The sequence below is a fragment of the Aulonocara stuartgranti genome, assembly GCF_965226115.1.
Source record: "Aulonocara stuartgranti genome assembly, chromosome: 8".
Classification (NCBI taxonomy): Eukaryota; Metazoa; Chordata; class Actinopteri; order Cichliformes; family Cichlidae; genus Aulonocara; species Aulonocara stuartgranti.
The window spans coordinates 13145272-13163225 of NC_138959.1; the positions used below are offsets into that span (position 1 = coordinate 13145272).

A 17954-nucleotide genomic window follows, 5' to 3' on the forward strand; every position below is an offset into this window, starting at 1 on the left:
CCACTGGAGGGCGCGTTAACCCAATGTTTCAAAGACTGCATTTTAAAAACAGCTTTAAAAAAAAAAAAAAAAGCTTTGTCAAGATGACACATTTCCACATCAAATAAAAAATGGACAAAAAAATAGAAATACTAACGCACCTTTATATTAAGTGTTTAATGTTGTCAAATTGCAACGCAAAGTGGTCAAAGTGGCGTCGTGCTGCCCTCTTCTGGCTGGTGGCAGAATGGCGCCGCTGCTTGTACCAAAACAAAACCACCGCAAGTGGTCCTCCCTCCTGTCACACATCCCCGAGTGTCAGAGCTGTGTTGTCCGGTGTACCAAGGACAGTGGAGCTAGTGTGTTACAAAAGAAGCGTACCGAAATACTCAGCGGCCGGCTGTTTGTTGATAAGCTTACATTTTAGATATGACTCAGCGTAACACTGTTGTCAAGGTAAGTGAGAGTCCATTCTCGCGAGCGTGGCTGGAGAGCTAATGCTAACAGCTACATCGTTGCATTATTAGTAACTGTTACTAACGCCGTTCCTGTCCTGTCATAGAAACAGTAACTGTGTCGTTAATGTGGACTTGTTGACACGGTTGTGAGAGATAATTACTTATCATTTAGAGCCGTTTTTCACAGTAAAACACGACATAGTCGGTCAACTTTACACTGACATTGAGTTCGAGACGACCCCCGGCAATGTGGGATTTGACATTTTTCCATGTCTCATCCGCACTGAGGTAAACCGGGCTAATGCTAATCATTTAAGATTCAGACTAGATTAAGACATCGAGTGGAGAACAGGTTAAAGTCACCCCTGTCTTGGAGACCATCGTGAGTACCGGCGTTAGCTGTAAGATGAGATGTGCCTCATGAAGCTCGGAAGCATGCCATGCAGCGTGCCACAGACGGTCACGGAAGCTGCTCACATCACGTTTTAATAACTTTACGCAACACCATCCAAATGCACAAACTGGAGACTTTTTAATAATGTCTTTCTAGGAGGTGTCGGCTGTAACTGAACAGTACCGCGTTTCCGCGGCCAAGCTAGACATGGGCATGTCTGGTTGGTGCTATTGTTGTCTGATCAGCTAGTTATCTGAACTGACCATCTGTCACAAAGAGACCTCTCCTGTTTGACCTGCTTATTGCAAGGCAGGTCTGAGCCTGTCTGCCGGATTAACCCAGTGGTTTTCAGTGTGCATGAACAGGCATGATTTTGCTAAAGGTAAATAAAACGTGATTATGTGGCAGATGGCCCAGGCCACACTTTGCCAGTGTAATGCGATAGTAGCGCCTCAGCGTGTTGTTTTTTAATAATTTCTTGATGATACTTCATTTTGAAATTACTGATTGAATCAAATATTTAACAACGTTATAACAGATAGTGGAAGTTGCTACAAACTAATGTAGATATATCCCATGAAAATTATTCAAATTAGTTTATAGGATTTGCATACGTTGAATGTTATTATCCGTGTACTCATTAAACTTTAATGCAGTGTAAGGGCTACCTTCACTTGTTATCTAATTCCCCTAAGCTCCTCATTCTTGGAGGTCTTTGTTTTTCTGGAGTACTCTCGGCCGTTGACCCCTTTGAAATCTCTGCTTCCCTCATCTGTGTGCACATCACCCACTACAACCACAGGAGGACAATGTCACAATGTTCATTCATTCATTGAAGCTTGTTAGGCAGGAACATTTTTGTGAAGAGGCCAGTCTGCTGACAGTCAGACGTATTAGTCAGAGAAAGATGGACCGACAGTGTCCTTAACTGACACACATACTGTACAGTCTGTGTAAGCATTCATTCATAAATTGACTCATTTCCAGGCTAATCAAAGACATTCTCTTAATTACCTTTGTGGGTTCTCTTCACATCTTCTCTCTTTCCTTACTGATGTCTAGCTATCCCCTTACCTTGTTTCTTCAGGAAGGTTCAGTGGTTATGCTATGTTTGGTTCATTGTAAAATCCTCCAGCATTGTGTGTTTAGTGTAAATTTTGACTTTGTTTCAGGACGCTTACCAGTGTTATGCAGGACAACTGGTGTGTAACAAAAGCAAAGTGTCATTTGAGGCACATTAGACAAATTATGTTTAAAATGCCAAACAAAAGCTTCCCATTATGTTATTTTTAGATTGCTATTTTGTGTAGTGACCATTTCTACATAGTGACTGATAGGGACGCTCCAGCTGTGTAACCGTGAGCTGATACTCATGTTAAAATGTCAGCTTGGGCAATACTGGCGTTTTACTTTTGTTTTGTTGTTGTTTGCCAATGGGCCTCTGTCAGAAATCATGGCGAACTGGTGACTTGTCAGATAGCACTGTTCAGCCAGTAAATCAGTGCGTACATAGTAGTTGATGTTGTTACTCAATCTAACTGCGGGCCTTCCCAAAGTAAAGGCTTTATTTGGTTCTGTTATTTGTTTTTTTCCATTGTCAAATATTTAATGTGTGCATTAAGCTAAACCAAAAAAAGAGCAGCGTAGTTTGGCTGCATATATCTGAGTTTGTGCATTTAATTTAAGGTTCTTGTCAGCTGGAGTTGAGTACGACAGCTGTGTCTTGAGGGCAGATGATGATCTTAATTAACATCTTTAAGAAGTGCATTGTTTGGTGTTTGAAAATGTTTGTGTTTTCTAAAATGAGGAAGTCTTTGCCCTATCTGTGGTCACACTGCTATTTAAAATGGCTTACTCGCATATCAGTTAAAGAAGTAAAACTTTGACTTCTCTGTTAACTAGTCCCACCAGACTGCATTCAGTCTGAGATGTTGGGGTGATTAATATACATTATTATCTGCTGCATCTTGTTGGTTTTTCCAGTATGACTTCCGACTTTTCTTAGAAAATCAGGTCTAACTGGAGCATGCCAGCGTTGACTGAATCTGAATAGCACAGCGATGCCTCATGTGGGAGGTGCTGACTTTTGGCTTTAAAGTTGAAAGGAAGCTGTTAACATCTGGTTGTTCACCATCATTGCTCATGCAGTCAAAATGCTGAGCAGAGGCTGCTCGTGAAGGCGATATAAGCTATGTCGCCCACTGTAGCTTAATACATTGCTGCAGTGAGTGTTGTATTTTTCCACCAGCTAGATTTAAACGCTGTGCATTTTCTTTGTGCTACTCACTAATATTCATTGATCACTTAAATTAAAAAAAATATAACTGTATTGTATTTGTGTGTGCTGTCAGCTTGCCAGCTAGTGGTGTGTGACCAGGAGGGAGAGGAAGGAGACAGCAGAGAGCATGGAGCTGTCAGATGGCTTGCTGCTGCAGGTCAGCAATGGAGAGCAGTGGTGTAACCGCTGGAAACATCCCAATGAAGACTCGGTAAGCCACAATTAATTTGTTTTCTTTTTGTTGTTGTTGTAATTTTCATTGTACATTCAGAACAGCGCCATGCATCCCCCCCAAGATCAAAGGCGATAAATCTCATATCAGCACACACGGTCCTTTCATGTGATGCTTTTGCTTCTTCCTGATCAATCTTTTTTTTATGCATTTCAAGGACCGCAGCACCAGCCCTTCAGTCCTGCGTAATGTCGCCAGCACGTGGAAGGAGGGTCTGCTGAACAGAAAGAGGCCCTTTGTGGGGCGCTGCTGTCACTCCTGTACACCACAGAGCTGGGTAAAATTACATCACGGCTAATTAACTGTGGCTTGAGTTCATTTGCTGATTTCTGGTCTTTTGTAAAGAAATTGGCCAGCATGGAATCGAATAGTTCCTGCTAACTCGATCTATCCTGGCTGTTCGGAAAAACAAGCAGTCCTCTTAAAAAAATCATAATTAAAAATAATTTTAGATAAGTCATTATTATTCATATAATCTATTCAGATCTAATTTGATTATTTAATTTGCTAATTAAATGATATGTGGATCTCAGGTTGTCTTCCTGTGTTTATATGATAAAGGTGAAAATCTGAAAAGTGGTTGCAAGGCATTTTCAAGGAATGTTTTTTTTAGACATAAAGCAATTCTTAAAACACCTCATTATTGAGTTTAGTGCAGTAATATAAAAAATTAGCTGTTAAAAGGTTCAATTCTAGTTAAATTTATTTTCTTAACGAGAATTAAAGCATAACAAGCTGTAAAGTAACGCGAAACTAAACTGATTCGAGTTACTTTCTCATTTTTTATCTTTTTTGTTCCTTACAGGAGAGACTGTTCAATCCCAGTATTCCATCTCTGGGTCTGCGAAACGTCATCTACATAAACGAGACCCACACTAGGTAAACGGAGCTTTTCACTTCCCTTCCACTTTAGGAACATTCTTCAACTGAAACTTCACGTCGTGCTTTGGCAGAACAGGAAAGTCTCTACTTGCCTTGTCAGTCCTCTGATCTCCAATCAGTCCCATTGAATGCAGTTCAGATTTAGGGTGAAATTCTTAACAACCAGTGTAAAATAACTGGATTTAAGTCAAGAGGATGACTCTCTGAAATTGTGGAAAGGTCGACAGATGAATAATTTACAGTGTTTGTCAGTGGACACCAGACACATGCACCCAGTGGCTGGCTTTTGTTGACAATACTCAGTAAGATATATGCCACCATGCTCCAAACCGAATGGGGAAAAACAGAAATAAGTTAATATCTAGTTCTATTAGCATGGAAACAGAGATGGTGATGTACCGTACTCAGCATGGTTGGGTTAGCATCGTTTGCTTTGTCCTGACACAGTCAGTATTATGTTACTTGAAAGCTCATCAAGGTATAGCAAACCTGACCTGTAACACAGCTGTTGATGATGAAGCTGTGTGTTTGGGTTATGCAGGTTATGCATTGTTCTGCAGTTCCTGGAAATGTGATATTACCATGAAAAGTCGTGCAAGTATTCCTGACTGTCCCTTATCTGGATGTTGATTCATATATTTAACTTATGTGTTTTTGTGCGAAAAGCAAGGCTCATGTTTATAACACAGCTTTCAGCATATATCTGAGTATATTTGAGAATCTCTTCTCGTATGTAAATATGTATCGTTTATGTGGTTTTATGCAAGCGTTTTTCTGTGTGTGCTCATCTAGACAGCGGGGCTGGCTGGCACGCAGACTGAGTTATGTGCTTTTCGTTGTGGAGAGAGATGTCCACAAGGACATGTTCACCAGGAACGTGGTGGATAACGTACTCAACAACAGCAGGTAAAAGTCAGGATACAGGAAATTCAGCCCACATCAAACTTTATTTTCCAATCATAGATAAATTTGTGATATGGTGGACATAAAGAAACCATTTTATTAGAGAAATGGAGACAATGCGTTGAATGTTAGAAGAGGCAGCTTTATGTTTGTGTTCTTCTTTTGTTGATTGCAGGGTGGAGGATGCTATTGTGACAGTAGCAACAGACTTGGATGCTGCAGCCAGCCAGCCTGGTCAGGAGCACAAAGCTGTCAGCAAAGTAAAGCAGAAAGCCAGGGCCTTCCTCCAAGAGATGGTTGCTAACATTTCCCCAGCCTTTATTAGGTATTTATACTTTTTAGTTTATGACAATATTGTAATGCCTTAAGCAAACCTGCTATGTTGTGTTCTGTTCTACATCTTAATTTTTCTTTTGGATTAGGCTAACTGGTTGGGTGCTTTTGAGGCTGTTTAATGGCTTCTTCTGGAGCATCCAGATCCACAAAGGACAGCTGGAAATGGTGAAGAAAGCTGCTACAGAGGTGAGGGGCAAAGACACACATGATAAACTGTCTCAGCACAATCTGCTACCCAAAATGAGTAAGACTGTTTTTTCCATTAATATTGAAAACTTGTTTCTGATTGCTGAAAACGGTAACGGCTAAACCGATAAAGCTGATGTAGTATTTCATGTACATAGTCTTCTTCACTGATTGCTGTGTCTTGATTAACTAGCGAAGCAGCCTTTATTTCTGACCACTGAAGAGGCTTTATGAATGTAAATGATTGATAGTTGTAAATATACATAAACTAGCACTAAATATACACTCCACTTTATTAGGTACACCATGCTAGTACCAGGTTGGACCCCCTTTTGACTTCAGTACTGCTTTAATTCTCTGTGGCACAGATTCAGATTTTGAACAGTGTTGACATGATAACATCATGCTGCAGATTTTTTGGCTGCACATCTGAGATACAAATCTGTCGTTCCACGACTCTGCAAAGGTGCTTCATTTGATTGAGATCTGGTGACTGTTGAGGCCATTTGAGTATAGTGAACTTGCTGTCATGTTCAGGAAACCGGTTTGAGATCATTTAAGCTTTGTTACATGGCATGATATTCACACTGGAAGATGGGTACAGTGCGGCAATAAAGGGATGGGTATGATGAGTAGCAATACTCGGAGCTAGGTTCTAGTGTTTAAATGATGCTCATTTTCTACTATGGGATCTTAAGTTTGCTACGAAAATTTGCCCCACCACCACCATTAGCCCGAACAATGCAGGATGGATCCCTACCTTATGTTGTTTATGTCTGATTTTGACCTTACCATCCAAATCTTGCAGCAGTAATCAAGTGTTCAGTTCAACTCAAAGCAGTCTGCTCATTTTTCTCTGGCCTCTGACTTCACCAAGGTATTCTTACTCAAAGAACTGCTGGATGTTTTCTCCTTTACAGGAAAATCCCAGTAGATCAGCAGTGTCTGAAATACTTAGATCAGCTCATCTGGCACCAACACTCAAGCCACGTTCAAAATCACTTAAATGACCTTTCTTCCCCATTCTGATGCTCGGTTTAAACCTCAGCAGTTCATCATGGCTGTGTTTACACACCTAAATGCATTCAGTTCCTGGGCAGTTATTGGGATTGGCTGATTAGACTTGTGAGTTAACAAGCAGTTGAACAAGTGTACCTAATAAACTGGCTGTTTAGCTGAGTGTTTATTTTCTTGCTTGTAATATTTACAAGGTGTTTTCTGTCATTGTACATTTCTCGTAGATAATAAAAGTTCTCAACATTGATCACATACAGAGTTCTTAAAAACGTGTTAGGAGAAATTGCTTATTTCTCTTTTCTTTGCAGCAAAATGTGCCGATGGTCTTCCTCCCAGTTCACAAATCCCACATCGACTACCTGCTCATCACGTTGATTCTGTTCTGTCATAACATCAAAGCCCCGCACATCGCTGCTGGAAACAACTTAAGCATCCCCATCCTCAGGTAAACATAAGGCCTTGTGTGAAGATTGATCTGGAAATAAGGTGTATGTTTAACTCAAACAATAAAGAATTCCCTGGAAATATGTTCGATAGTTAAATCTTTTTTTTTATCCTGCTTCAACTAGCATTTGGTTCAGCACTGATCCTTTTGTACTACATGGGTATTTACAACATGGGTCCCTGAAGTGTTAGGATGAGTCATCTTTATATTTTAAGTGCTTCGGTATCAAACTGTCCTCCTTTTTCATCATAGTCACACCTTAATCCAAATTAGTACCTTGAGGAAATCACTGATTAAAACTGTATTTGCTGACAGCTGTGGAGTTTGTGCTCGCTGTTGCTGCCCATTGAAAAGCTTGGAAACTACTTTATAAAACTTCTTTGTTTTCAGCACCCTGATCCGTAAACTTGGAGGTTTCTTCATACGACGAAGAATGGAAGAGTCTGCAGATGGAAAGAAAGACATTTTGTACCGATCTCTTTTGCACGCAGTAAGTCTGCAGAGCGGGTTTTCTTCATGTTTTCTGCTCTGTGTGTTCTTTTCTATTGAATAATGAGAGAGTGAAATGTTTTTGTTATTTAAGCCATGTCTTTGTTTCCAGTTTTACTTTGTAATTAGCATTATATCTTCCAAAGAACTTATTTTGACTCTGCTACAGTCCTGTCATTTGTAAGCCCAAACTAAATGTTTGGGTAGATATGCTCCTTTCCTTTATTGTAGTGACCCATGTGTCAACAGTTTTGCTCTCTAAACATATTGGGTCGGCTTATACGTCATCTAACCTTTTATTTACCAGTTGTAACCCAGTATTGGTCATTATAGGTTTTTCTGTATCACATGACGAGTAGATGTTCAGGCTTGTGTTGCAGATTCATAGGTTTTTGTTAGTGTTTCGCCATCATAAACTACTTGGAAGATTTTCAGTGTGTTTTCTACAAAGTAGCATGGAAACTTAGGTGGTTTATTTAATTGCATGGGTTGATCTGAGTGGCAGATTTTCTTTGTATCTTCAGAAGGGGTTGGCAATAAGTAACAGTGTATTGTGCTTGTAAGATAGGTTCGTATTGTGTCCTTAAGATAAGAATTATCAGCCCAAGACATGAGCAGCTAGTAGAAATGATGAGCTGAAATTCAATCCTGTTATACAAACCATATTTTACCTCTTTTTCTTAAGATGAGATAAGATAACCTTTATTAGTCCCACACGTGGGAAATTTGTTTTGTCACAGCAGGAAGTGGACAGTGCAAAAGTTATGAAGCAAAAATTAGAATACAATAAGAATAAATACAGTACACAACTGTACAGAATAGAACACAATAAAATACTATATACAGTAGAATAAAATAGAATAAAATATACAATAGAATAAAAATAAAATACAAATGCTGTATACAACTGAGTAAAAATACAACGACGCCAGAAAAGAGTATTGCACTTAGTGTTATTGCACATGTCAAAGAGTGCACAAGTTGCAGCTGTAATGATTGAAAGTGGTCAAAGTAATTAAATTTGCTAAAAAGTGAGATTTTAATCTGGCACGCATGTGTCACTTGCCAGAATGGAATTAGCTTTCACAGGCAAGCTGTAGAAAAAGGTCACATGCTGCTCTAACTCCAGTTGCTCCCATGAAAACTGAACCTAGACGTCCCGGCTTACTTTGAATGCCACGGCCTGGAGTTTATTTCAGGACAAAGCTTCTATTCTCAAAAGTGTCTGCATAGCTAAGACAGCTGTGTACACACTGTACTCAGGAGGATATCATTATACAGCAAAGCTACCTCAGCATGCACCCGATTTCCTACACTTTGAGTCTCATGTTTAACCTGCATACTACAGCACTGGCATGGCCTTGACTTTACTTGACTGTCAGCTTGTAATTAAGTGAATTTCCTGCTTCGGGACGTCAGCAAATTACATTTTCACCAAAAATACTGCGACCTTTACATGTATTATTTTCTCATTTGTCTGACACACACCTTTTCTGTATTCACCTGATCATTTCCCTGTTTCGTCATTGTCGTAGTACACAGAGGAATTGTTGCGGCAGCAGCAGTTTTTGGAGGTCTTTCTGGAGGGGACTCGGTCGCGCAGTGGTAAGCCATCTCCAGCACGTGCAGGCATGCTGTCTATCGTGGTTGACACAATGTGCACGGGGGCCATCGGAGACGTGCTGGTGGTGCCAGTTGGCATCTCCTATGACCGCATTATTGAGGGAAACTACAATAGTGAGCAGCTGGTGAGTGTCTGGATGACGTCGGTGGCAACAAAGGTGTTTTTGTTTTTTGTTTTTTAATCATGCACAGAAAAAGAAAAATACACAGAAAAATAAATTAGTTGGATTTTGAATTTGTGACTGAAAAAAATTTATGTATTTCTGGTGGTAGAGCCAAGCATGTTTTGACACAAACTGCTTCAGCTGTGTCCTTATAGCTATATTTTTGGTAACTTTCAAATCTGTCTTGTTCTAGGGCAAGCCGAAGAAGAACGAAAGCTGGTGGGGAATAGCATGTGGTGTGTTCAGGATGTTGAGGAAGAACTACGGTTGTGTCCGTGTTGATTTCAACCAGCCCTTCTCCCTGAAGGTGATTAATCACACTAAAAAGAGCTGAAAACCTTCCATGTTTGTTTTTTATATTGAATATGTATTTATGAATACGTATGTCACATTTATGTCAATTATAGGAGTACTTGGACACCCAGAGAAGCCGTCATAGTCCACCACCTGTATCTCTGGAACATGCTTTGATGCCCACCATTATTTCTGCAGAGTTAGTACAAATATACACACACGCTCACTCCATAGTCTCACATGTCATGACCTTCCTGGACAATCTTCATGTCCAAGCTCTATACCTCCCTCCTGCTACTTCATGGCAGGCTCTGTGACATTTGAGAACGGGTCATTAGTTAGCCCTGGCAGGGGTCAGATCAGTTCAAAGCTGTCTCTTCATAGTAAAAACGAGCGATAAAGCACTGTCGCTGGGATGACTGCAGTCTGCCCCAGCTGGTCTACAGTCAGTTTCAAAACTTGTGCCAACAGTGGTGATTAACAACCTTCTCAACTCTTTGGAGACAAATATTATGGAAGACTCTTTTCAACACTCGCGTGAAATAGTGGCATATCACGTTTTGCTAATGGCACGGATGGATGAGACATGCAATGACTTTGGCAAAAGCCAGGAAGTAAACGAGTAAGATAACCACCCTGAGATCACGTTAGATAAATGATGACAAATAATTGGTAAGCTATTAACTTGAGATCTTGAACTTGAGTACTTTTTAACGGCAGGGGCAGATTGTTTGTAGAGAAGTCAGACACAGGGCACTCTCATGCCACTTTGTTCCTCTTTTGTCTATTTATTCGTCTATGTTTATTTGGGTTTTAAATACTGTATCCCCTTGTAGTGGTTGTATATTCTAATGTGTATTGCATTTTACAGTACCCAATATTATTATATTCTAACATTATTGGGGGTTACACTGCAAGCTCCCAAAAATAGGAGTGAAAGATGAGCTGGTGTGTGTTTGGACATGACAACTGCCATCTTAAATTATACATACTGTGTGTGACACAGTAAAAAACACATTGGCTTGTTGTTATTATCCTTCCAGGCCTGATGCTCAGCTGTTTGATGGACAGGAGGAAGAGCAGGTGAACAGAGAGCTGCCCGAGGACATCTCTAGACGACAGCTTATCAACAACCTGGCCAAGCACGTTCTCTTTAGTAAGAAAATCACAACCCGCAGATGGTGGGTTTACTACATGCACGATGACTAGGAATCATAATTTAAAGTCTTCAGTAAGCACCGGTCCCTTAAATAAGCACATAAGTCTCCTTTTCATCCTGTGCTAAAGGTGCACCTGCTCACAAAGGCAGCACTCATGAAATACAGCACAGCATCAGTCCATCCGCTTTACATCACTCGGGGTGTTTTGCCCTGGGATAGCACTCCAGAAACCGGTTCTCCCCAGCTCATTCAGCTGCATTCTCCTACACTAGCTTTTTTTTTTTTTTTTTAAACCAACAGCCTATCACAGAACCACCAGCTGGATGGCATGTTGTTTTTAGCCAATAAGGTGAAGGGGAGGATGGAAGCACAGGGGAGGGGGAAGAATGCAGTACCAGCTTAGCTGTTCATAAATGTCCTGCACCTCTATGCTTGATTACTACTTTAGGTGATCTGTAGTAACCCTTGTCTTTACACACTCCCTCACATACTCTTTCTTTCTGCCTTTGAGTGCTATCAATATAATCAGCTCTTTTAGGCCTATTTAATATTTTATTTGTAGTAAGTCAAACTCTGATGAATTAATTAAAATTATATATAACAAAACACAGGTATATAGCTTTTTTACATCCTTTCTCCCCAGCCTATTAAATCAGACAGCCACCCACCTTGAGTTGGGTTCTGTCTGAGGCTTCTTTATGTTAAGACTTTTTCTTTTTTTTTTTGTGTCCACACTTAATCACGCTCAAGGTTGAATCGTCTCTGTAATACTCTGTAAACTTTCCTGACTTGATATCTGCTATGATTGGATGCTATACATATATACACATATAAAAAGGAACTGAACACAGCTTAGTTTGGGGCTTACAGCACTGTAGTCTTGCTTTAAGGGTGTCTCAATGAATTACAAGTACTTCTGCTACTTCTGCTTTTTTTGTTCTCTTTCTGTTGTGTGTTGCTTATTATACCCTTTTGTATCTCCTCCTCATAGCGGCCAATAAATCGTCAGCAATCATGTCGACCCACATTGTGGCCTGTCTACTGCTGTATAGACACAGACAGGTATGTGTAGCTGTTGCCTCCTCTCTCCTCGTGTTCTGTCACTGCCAGATACACCAGCTCACATTTTTTAAAATCCTGCTATTATTACCCCGTCTGGTATGTTTGTTTTTTTTCCCCTTGTTCCTCTTCCGTTTAGCAGGTATGCACCTTCCTGGGCATGACACTTAAGTCATAAATATAGGAATAGATAACTCTGTTAGAAAATCGTATTTCTTCCTGCATTCTCTTTCATCGCCTCTTGCATTAATTGTGAGACTCTGCCCTCTACAGACACACTAATGTCATGACAACTGCTCAGTGCTGCATACAACCCCAAAAGCCCTTTTGTAGTTTTTTTCTTTGTTTCTTGACTTTTATTATTTTGAAGTGGGCTTATTAAAATTCACCAATATACTTTTTTTTTTTTTTTAAGTTTCTGATGTTGTTGTTGTTGTTTTTTCCTGCTCATTTTGTGTCAGGGGGTGGTGTTGTCCAAGCTAGTGGAAGACTTCTTCAACATGAAGGAGGAGATCCTGTCACGAGACTTTGACTTGGGCTTTTCGGGGAACTCAGAGGACGTGGTCATGCGTGCTCTCCACCTCCTGGGGAACTGCCTCAATGTGACCAGCAGTTCTAATCGCAATGGAGAGTTTACCATCGCACCTAGTCAAACTGTACCTGCGCTTTTTGAGCTCAACTTCTACAGCAACGGCCTTTTCCATGTATTCATTTCTGATGCAATCATTGGTAAGTTATGCCAACAGTATTATGTGCTGTTTTGGTTCATCATTGTGGTTATTATTTAAGAAAAATATACTGAACATGTAAGCTTGAATAATACATTTTTTTAAATAGTTGGTTTAAATTGCTGTTTGAAGGTAAACAAGTGACAGTAGATCTAAGTTCAGCAGTCCTAAACACACAGGTTTTCCTGTACCTCTCCAGCCTGTAGTGTCCTGTCGCTGCAGCGAGAGCTGGTCATGGAATCAGAGTCTGCTCGCCAGCCTGGCAATCCCAGTAGTCATCTTCTAAGTCAAGAGAGACTCATCCGCAAGGCCGCTGGTCTCTCCCACTTCCTTATCAATGAGGTGGCTGTAGCACCAGTAAGTCCTGCATATTCCATCTTTATCACTCCAAATGTCTGCGCACATTTTACATACGCGTCTATGATATTATGACTACTGCTGTCATCCACCTCGTGTCCACTGCCTCATTTCTTCAGCAGTGGACATGTTTACAATCAAGAGTCCTTTTATATATGCCAGACATTGTTTTGTGCAATTGTGACAAGATAATTAATCTTGACTTCATCTCTGTGTGGTTATAGTCTCATTGATCATCTGAATATAAGACATTCCTGTCACCGTAATTAGTAACTCTAACCTAGGCTCTAAATGAAGATTATTTACAATGTTTGCATATTAGTTTACACTAGTAATGATGGAACAAGTTTGTTGACAAGTAGTTGTTTATAAAATTACATTTTCAACTCCTATGTGGTTTCATGTTTTAGCGTGTCTACATCTCTCCTGTCTGTCCCACAGCCTTGCCAGACTATTTACCAGGTTTTCCATGACACAGTAACCAGGCTGATCCAGTATGGAGTTCTTTATGTGGCAGAGGTGAGTTTACAGGCCGTCAGCCGCTGGACAAAAATAACAGATCATGGCAGTTAATGTCAGAAGTTGAATGTTTTAGGAAGGACTCTTAGCGATAGTTGCTATTGGGTAATGAAACTTTCAGATCCTCTGATCTGTTTTTGTGCGTCAGGAGGACCAGGAGGAACTGAGCCCAAGCCCCACAGATGAGCCGTGGCCCAAAAAGTTTGCTGAGCCCCTTTCCTGGAGGAGTGACGAAGAGGATGAGGACAGCGATTTTGGAGAGGAGCAGAGAGATCGCTACCTTAAGGTATACTTAGACCATTTGGAATTTTGCAGCCAACACAATCGCCACAGCATTCACATCCAAACATCCACTGTTCACCATCAAAAATGACTTTATTTGACTTTTGGTCTGTTTGTGTTGTCTTTCAGGTGAGTGTTTCTGCAGAGCACCAGGAGTTCTTTGTCTTCCTTCAGCGGCTGCTCAGCCCGGTGCTGGAGGCCTACAGCGGGGCTGCGATCTTCGTCCACAGTCTGAGCCAGCCCATGGTCGAGTCCGACTACACCCAGAGGCTCTTCAGATACCTGCTCACACGCACAGAAAGAGGAGTGGCTGGTTATGGTAATATCCTAATATCGCCCACATACTGCACAATGTATTTAAAAAATAATTTAAAACTTCTCTACATCGCACTTGGAATTGAGAAAATTGCTAAAAATGAGAAAATGGTTTTTCCAGTCATGATTTTTTTTTAGGTGCTGGGAATAAAGTCCAAAAGTATAAGTAGTATTCACATGAAAAATAAGAAATTACTATCAGATTAAAGAAGGATTTAGCTAGTGAAAAATTTTAAAAGGAAGATCCTGTCTCTGTTTTATGTATTTCAAGCACTTCTCTTTTCATTCAGGTGAAAGTGCAACTCATTATCTGGTTAAGAACACCGTGAGGACTTTCAAGGAGCTCGGGGTAGGCATGTGTGCATTTTTATGTGTGTATTTGGGTGATGTGCACAGTCCTCCAGCTAAACCTCCTGTTTTCTGTTTATTCTCCAGGTCCTAAAGGAGAGGAGAGAAAACAAGGTGACAACTCTGGAGCTAAGCAGCACCTTTCTACCTCAGGAAAATCGGAACAAACTCCTGCAGTACATCTTAGGTTTCACTCTGCTGTGACCGCGACGTGCGTCACCCAGCTCGGACCCCAGGCTCCTTCCAATAAAGGGCTTCTACTGGTTACTTCTAAACAGTCCCAGGTGCTACTCTGTGGAAAGCTTTACCAGGAAGTGCCTTCACGTAAAAGCAGCTAACTATCAGCTGTAGTCGGAAGAGACTTGAAGCCAGTCTTCCCTTTCTTCTTCTTTTTTTTTTTTCTTTTTGTTTCAGTCTCTGACTTCCTGTGTTAGAACCGCGCAGTTGATTTAACATGTGTATTGAAGGGGTCCCTCTAGGAATCGTTCGTTTGCAGGAGAAGTCAAAAGGTTTTAATATGGGAAAAAAAAATTTAACCGTGCAGTCTGAACAAAGCAAAGCTGCCTTTTGTCTATACAAGTGAACAAGTAAAATATGCATATAAAATAACTGTAAACATAACCAACAACAGAGGCATTTTTATGTTAACTCTTTGTGCTTGTTTATAAAGTTGCCGTATTCTCTCCAGTGCACTCTAATATCTTACAGTTTAAAATGTGTTGCCTGTACATAGAACGTAGAACAACTTCATTTATAGTGCACTGAAATTATTACACTCTGGTGTAATTAAAGAGAAGAGTTCGCTGTACTCAGAGAGATACAGTGCACCTGCAAATTGTGTACATATCCAAGGTTTCAGTGGCAAAATGTATGAATTTAAATCTCCATACGGTGAAGGTCAGTTATTTCTAGTTGCTGTTTTTTTTTTTTAGATAAAAACAATCAGTGTGCAGTTTGGCCCATGAACAATATTTACTTAGCGAATGCAATATGTACCTGTTGAAAGTCTGGCGTAGTCAAGGCCTAAAACAATGTCCACCTACAGTTAAGTGCATTCAAACCACTAATATCTAAGTGCATTCACTTAAACTTTTCATATGAAAAGTGACTTTGATCTCTTTTCTTTTTGCAGAACACCTCACTTTTCGATGAATGTTACACAGCACAGCACTTAAAGTAATGAATACCAGCCATCACACCCACTTTTATTCTAATAACAACACGCTCAGACACTCTGTGACATGCCTTTCAGGGAAAGCAGATATTTGGGATTACCACCTCTTTTTTTTTTTCTTCTTCTATCATAAACACGCTGTATAGCCTTTATAGCATTGCTGCTGAAAGAGCAATAGTTGGGCATTTGTGAGTTGAAATTGCTGCATAGTGTGGTAAAATAGTGCAGTTCTTTTGAACAGTTGGCTAATTATGAGTGCAGTATAGTGTTCTCTTTACAGACCTCTGTAAGGTCAAAAACAAACAGGAAACAGAAAAAAATGCAGTCATCCAAAACCTCCGGGTTAAATTCTTCTTCTTTCATGTTAGATATAGCAATGGAATTTTAAATTCCATCATTAGTTACATTCTTTAATAAAATCAATCTTACACTGACTTAAATTATGATAGAGTTTACTCTAGTAACTAGATATTACCTATTCTTCTTCTTCTTATTATTATTATTATTGTTATAGTTGCATTTACACATTTAAGTGTTTCAGTGTTGGAATCAAAAAGTCAGATTATGCCTGACTGTGAAATTTTAAAAACATGAACAAAAAGCAGAGTGGCTGAAGTTAAAGTACGATGGTGAAACAACACAGCATTGTGCATTTGGCTGTGAGTTTCTAATTATGTTGTAAAGTAACTTGATAACACAAAGTCGATCAAGTCAATATTTAGTGTGTCTTTCAGTTTCAGTTTGCAGTGAACATGAATATAAACGTACACCGCTCCTCTTCTTGATGGCAAGAAAAAGAGGAAGCAGCAAGTTTGAAAGGAAGCGTAATGAATTGCCATCATTATTGAATGATCGTGAGGACATTGTTGATGCGTCAGGGCAATACAAGAATTGGGTCCTTTAAATAAATATTTCTATTGGGAAATACGTGTGATAGTTCAACACTTCTTGTTACAGGTCATTGTAATGTTTATTTTTCATATTTTTCTAAACTTGTAAATGAAAAAAAGTTACATATTGGTGAAAGACACCTAAAGCATGTGGAAGAACAGAAGAGTATGTTACTGCAACAAGAATGTGCTCTGAGAGTGTCACGAGCTTTCTAGCATTTCTGAGCCCTCGGTCTGTACAAGTCTCCTCACCAGGGGACCCATCTGCCATGATACGTACTGTACTGCATGTTTCCTCTGGTCGCCTTTAATCATCGGCACTTCAATGTGAACTCTGCTCAACCTGATAATAATGGTCTTTTACAGCCTTACCGCTGTGTATGTCGTGTAAGTTGTGTTGATGAAAGCGAGCTGTATGTGTAGAAGATTAATTGTGTTACCTCTTGAATGTTATCTAAAAAGGTCATTGTGGTATTGTCGAATACTCGATGGACGTGGTACAGATTTATAGTTTTTAATGAACTGCTTGTGGGATACTGAAGCTGCATTAACCACATCCCACTACTCTGTATAACGTAGGATAAATGCCTGTATCTGGGAAGCAGGTGCCTTTTTAATGCACTGTAGTATTCTTTTCTTGTTTGTTTTTCTTGTTTGTTTTTTTTTGTGCATGTTAATAATTTTGGGAATCCAAAAGAACACTGTAGATGGTAACTTGGAAAAAAAAATTCACAAGTTGAGAGAACATGTTAGGATCACCAGCTACTAAAAATATGTCACTTTTCTTTTTGCTTTATCAAAGCAAAGCACAATTGGCATTGTTAGATTTTGTTTTTAAATAAATTAATGATAGATTAGTGATGGTGTTGCCTTTTTATTTCTTCTATTATATCTAAAAAGCATTTTGTGATTATTTTTCTGGTGTGTGAAAGGGGTAAAAGGTTATTATAGTTAACTAATGCTTAAATAAAAGTGAGTTAGGAATGGTAACTGCAATGAAAAATTAAATAAGAATAAACTATAGTCATGTTAAAGAGAGAATACACCATATTTCAGTTTCAAAGTTCAACAGGTCAATTATTTAAATACAACCTCAGATGAACAACAGCGTGAATTATTACACTGTGCATGAAACACTAAGTACATCCCATCACTCAGTAGCTTGTAGAACAAACTATTATTACCAGGACAGATTTTAAAAAGCTGACTATATTCAGTACATACGGGAACATAAACCCAAAGATAAACAAGCAGACACAGTGCTTCTAACAGTAGCTTCTGACATGACAATTTCTCTCTGCAAAACATTAATATCTTTCAGTTTTCTGTAGTATTTGGAGTGAAAATAACTCCCAGTATGTCCAAAAGAAGTAAAAGGTGATCAAATGATGCAAACACATTATTAGCACATTAGAGCTAATTTTGTTTATTTATTTCTAAAG

General features: G+C 39.6%; 1 protein-coding gene across 2 annotated transcripts; it reads left to right on the forward strand.

The window, feature by feature from the left end:
• The first annotated feature begins 7 nt into the window (after nucleotides 1-7).
• On the forward strand, nucleotides 8-17369 carry gpam (glycerol-3-phosphate acyltransferase, mitochondrial). Of its 2 annotated transcripts, none has more exons than XM_082545029.1 (21): nucleotides 8-435; nucleotides 3183-3320; nucleotides 3499-3618; nucleotides 4147-4220; nucleotides 5016-5129; nucleotides 5302-5451; nucleotides 5549-5648; nucleotides 6974-7110; nucleotides 7501-7600; nucleotides 9135-9347; nucleotides 9580-9693; nucleotides 9794-9879; nucleotides 10724-10836; nucleotides 11832-11902; nucleotides 12361-12628; nucleotides 12827-12984; nucleotides 13426-13503; nucleotides 13652-13789; nucleotides 13915-14104; nucleotides 14391-14449; nucleotides 14536-17369. In XM_082545029.1, the coding sequence occupies exons 2-21, from the start codon at nucleotides 3237-3239 to the stop codon at nucleotides 14650-14652; spliced, it is 2484 nt and encodes an 827-aa protein (XP_082401155.1). In that variant the 5' UTR covers nucleotides 8-435; nucleotides 3183-3236; the 3' UTR covers nucleotides 14653-17369. The 2 variants fall into 2 exon arrangements, with proteins under 2 accessions (XP_082401155.1, XP_082401156.1); XM_082545030.1 differs by lacking the exon at nucleotides 8-435 and adding an exon at nucleotides 449-819.
• The last annotated feature ends 585 nt before the right edge of the window (nucleotides 17370-17954 follow it).

Excerpts from the sequence above, each read along its gene's own strand:
- gpam (XM_082545029.1), top strand. The coding sequence starts at position 3,237 with ATGGAGCTGTCAGATGGCTTGCTGCTGCAGGTCAGCAATGGAGAGCAG. Across the intron at positions 9,348-9,579 it reads ACTACAATAGTGAGCAGCTG|GGCAAGCCGAAGAAGAACGA; the intron begins GTGAGTGTCTGG and ends GTCTTGTTCTAG. Across the intron at positions 12,629-12,826 it reads CATTTCTGATGCAATCATTG|CCTGTAGTGTCCTGTCGCTG; the intron begins GTAAGTTATGCC and ends GTACCTCTCCAG.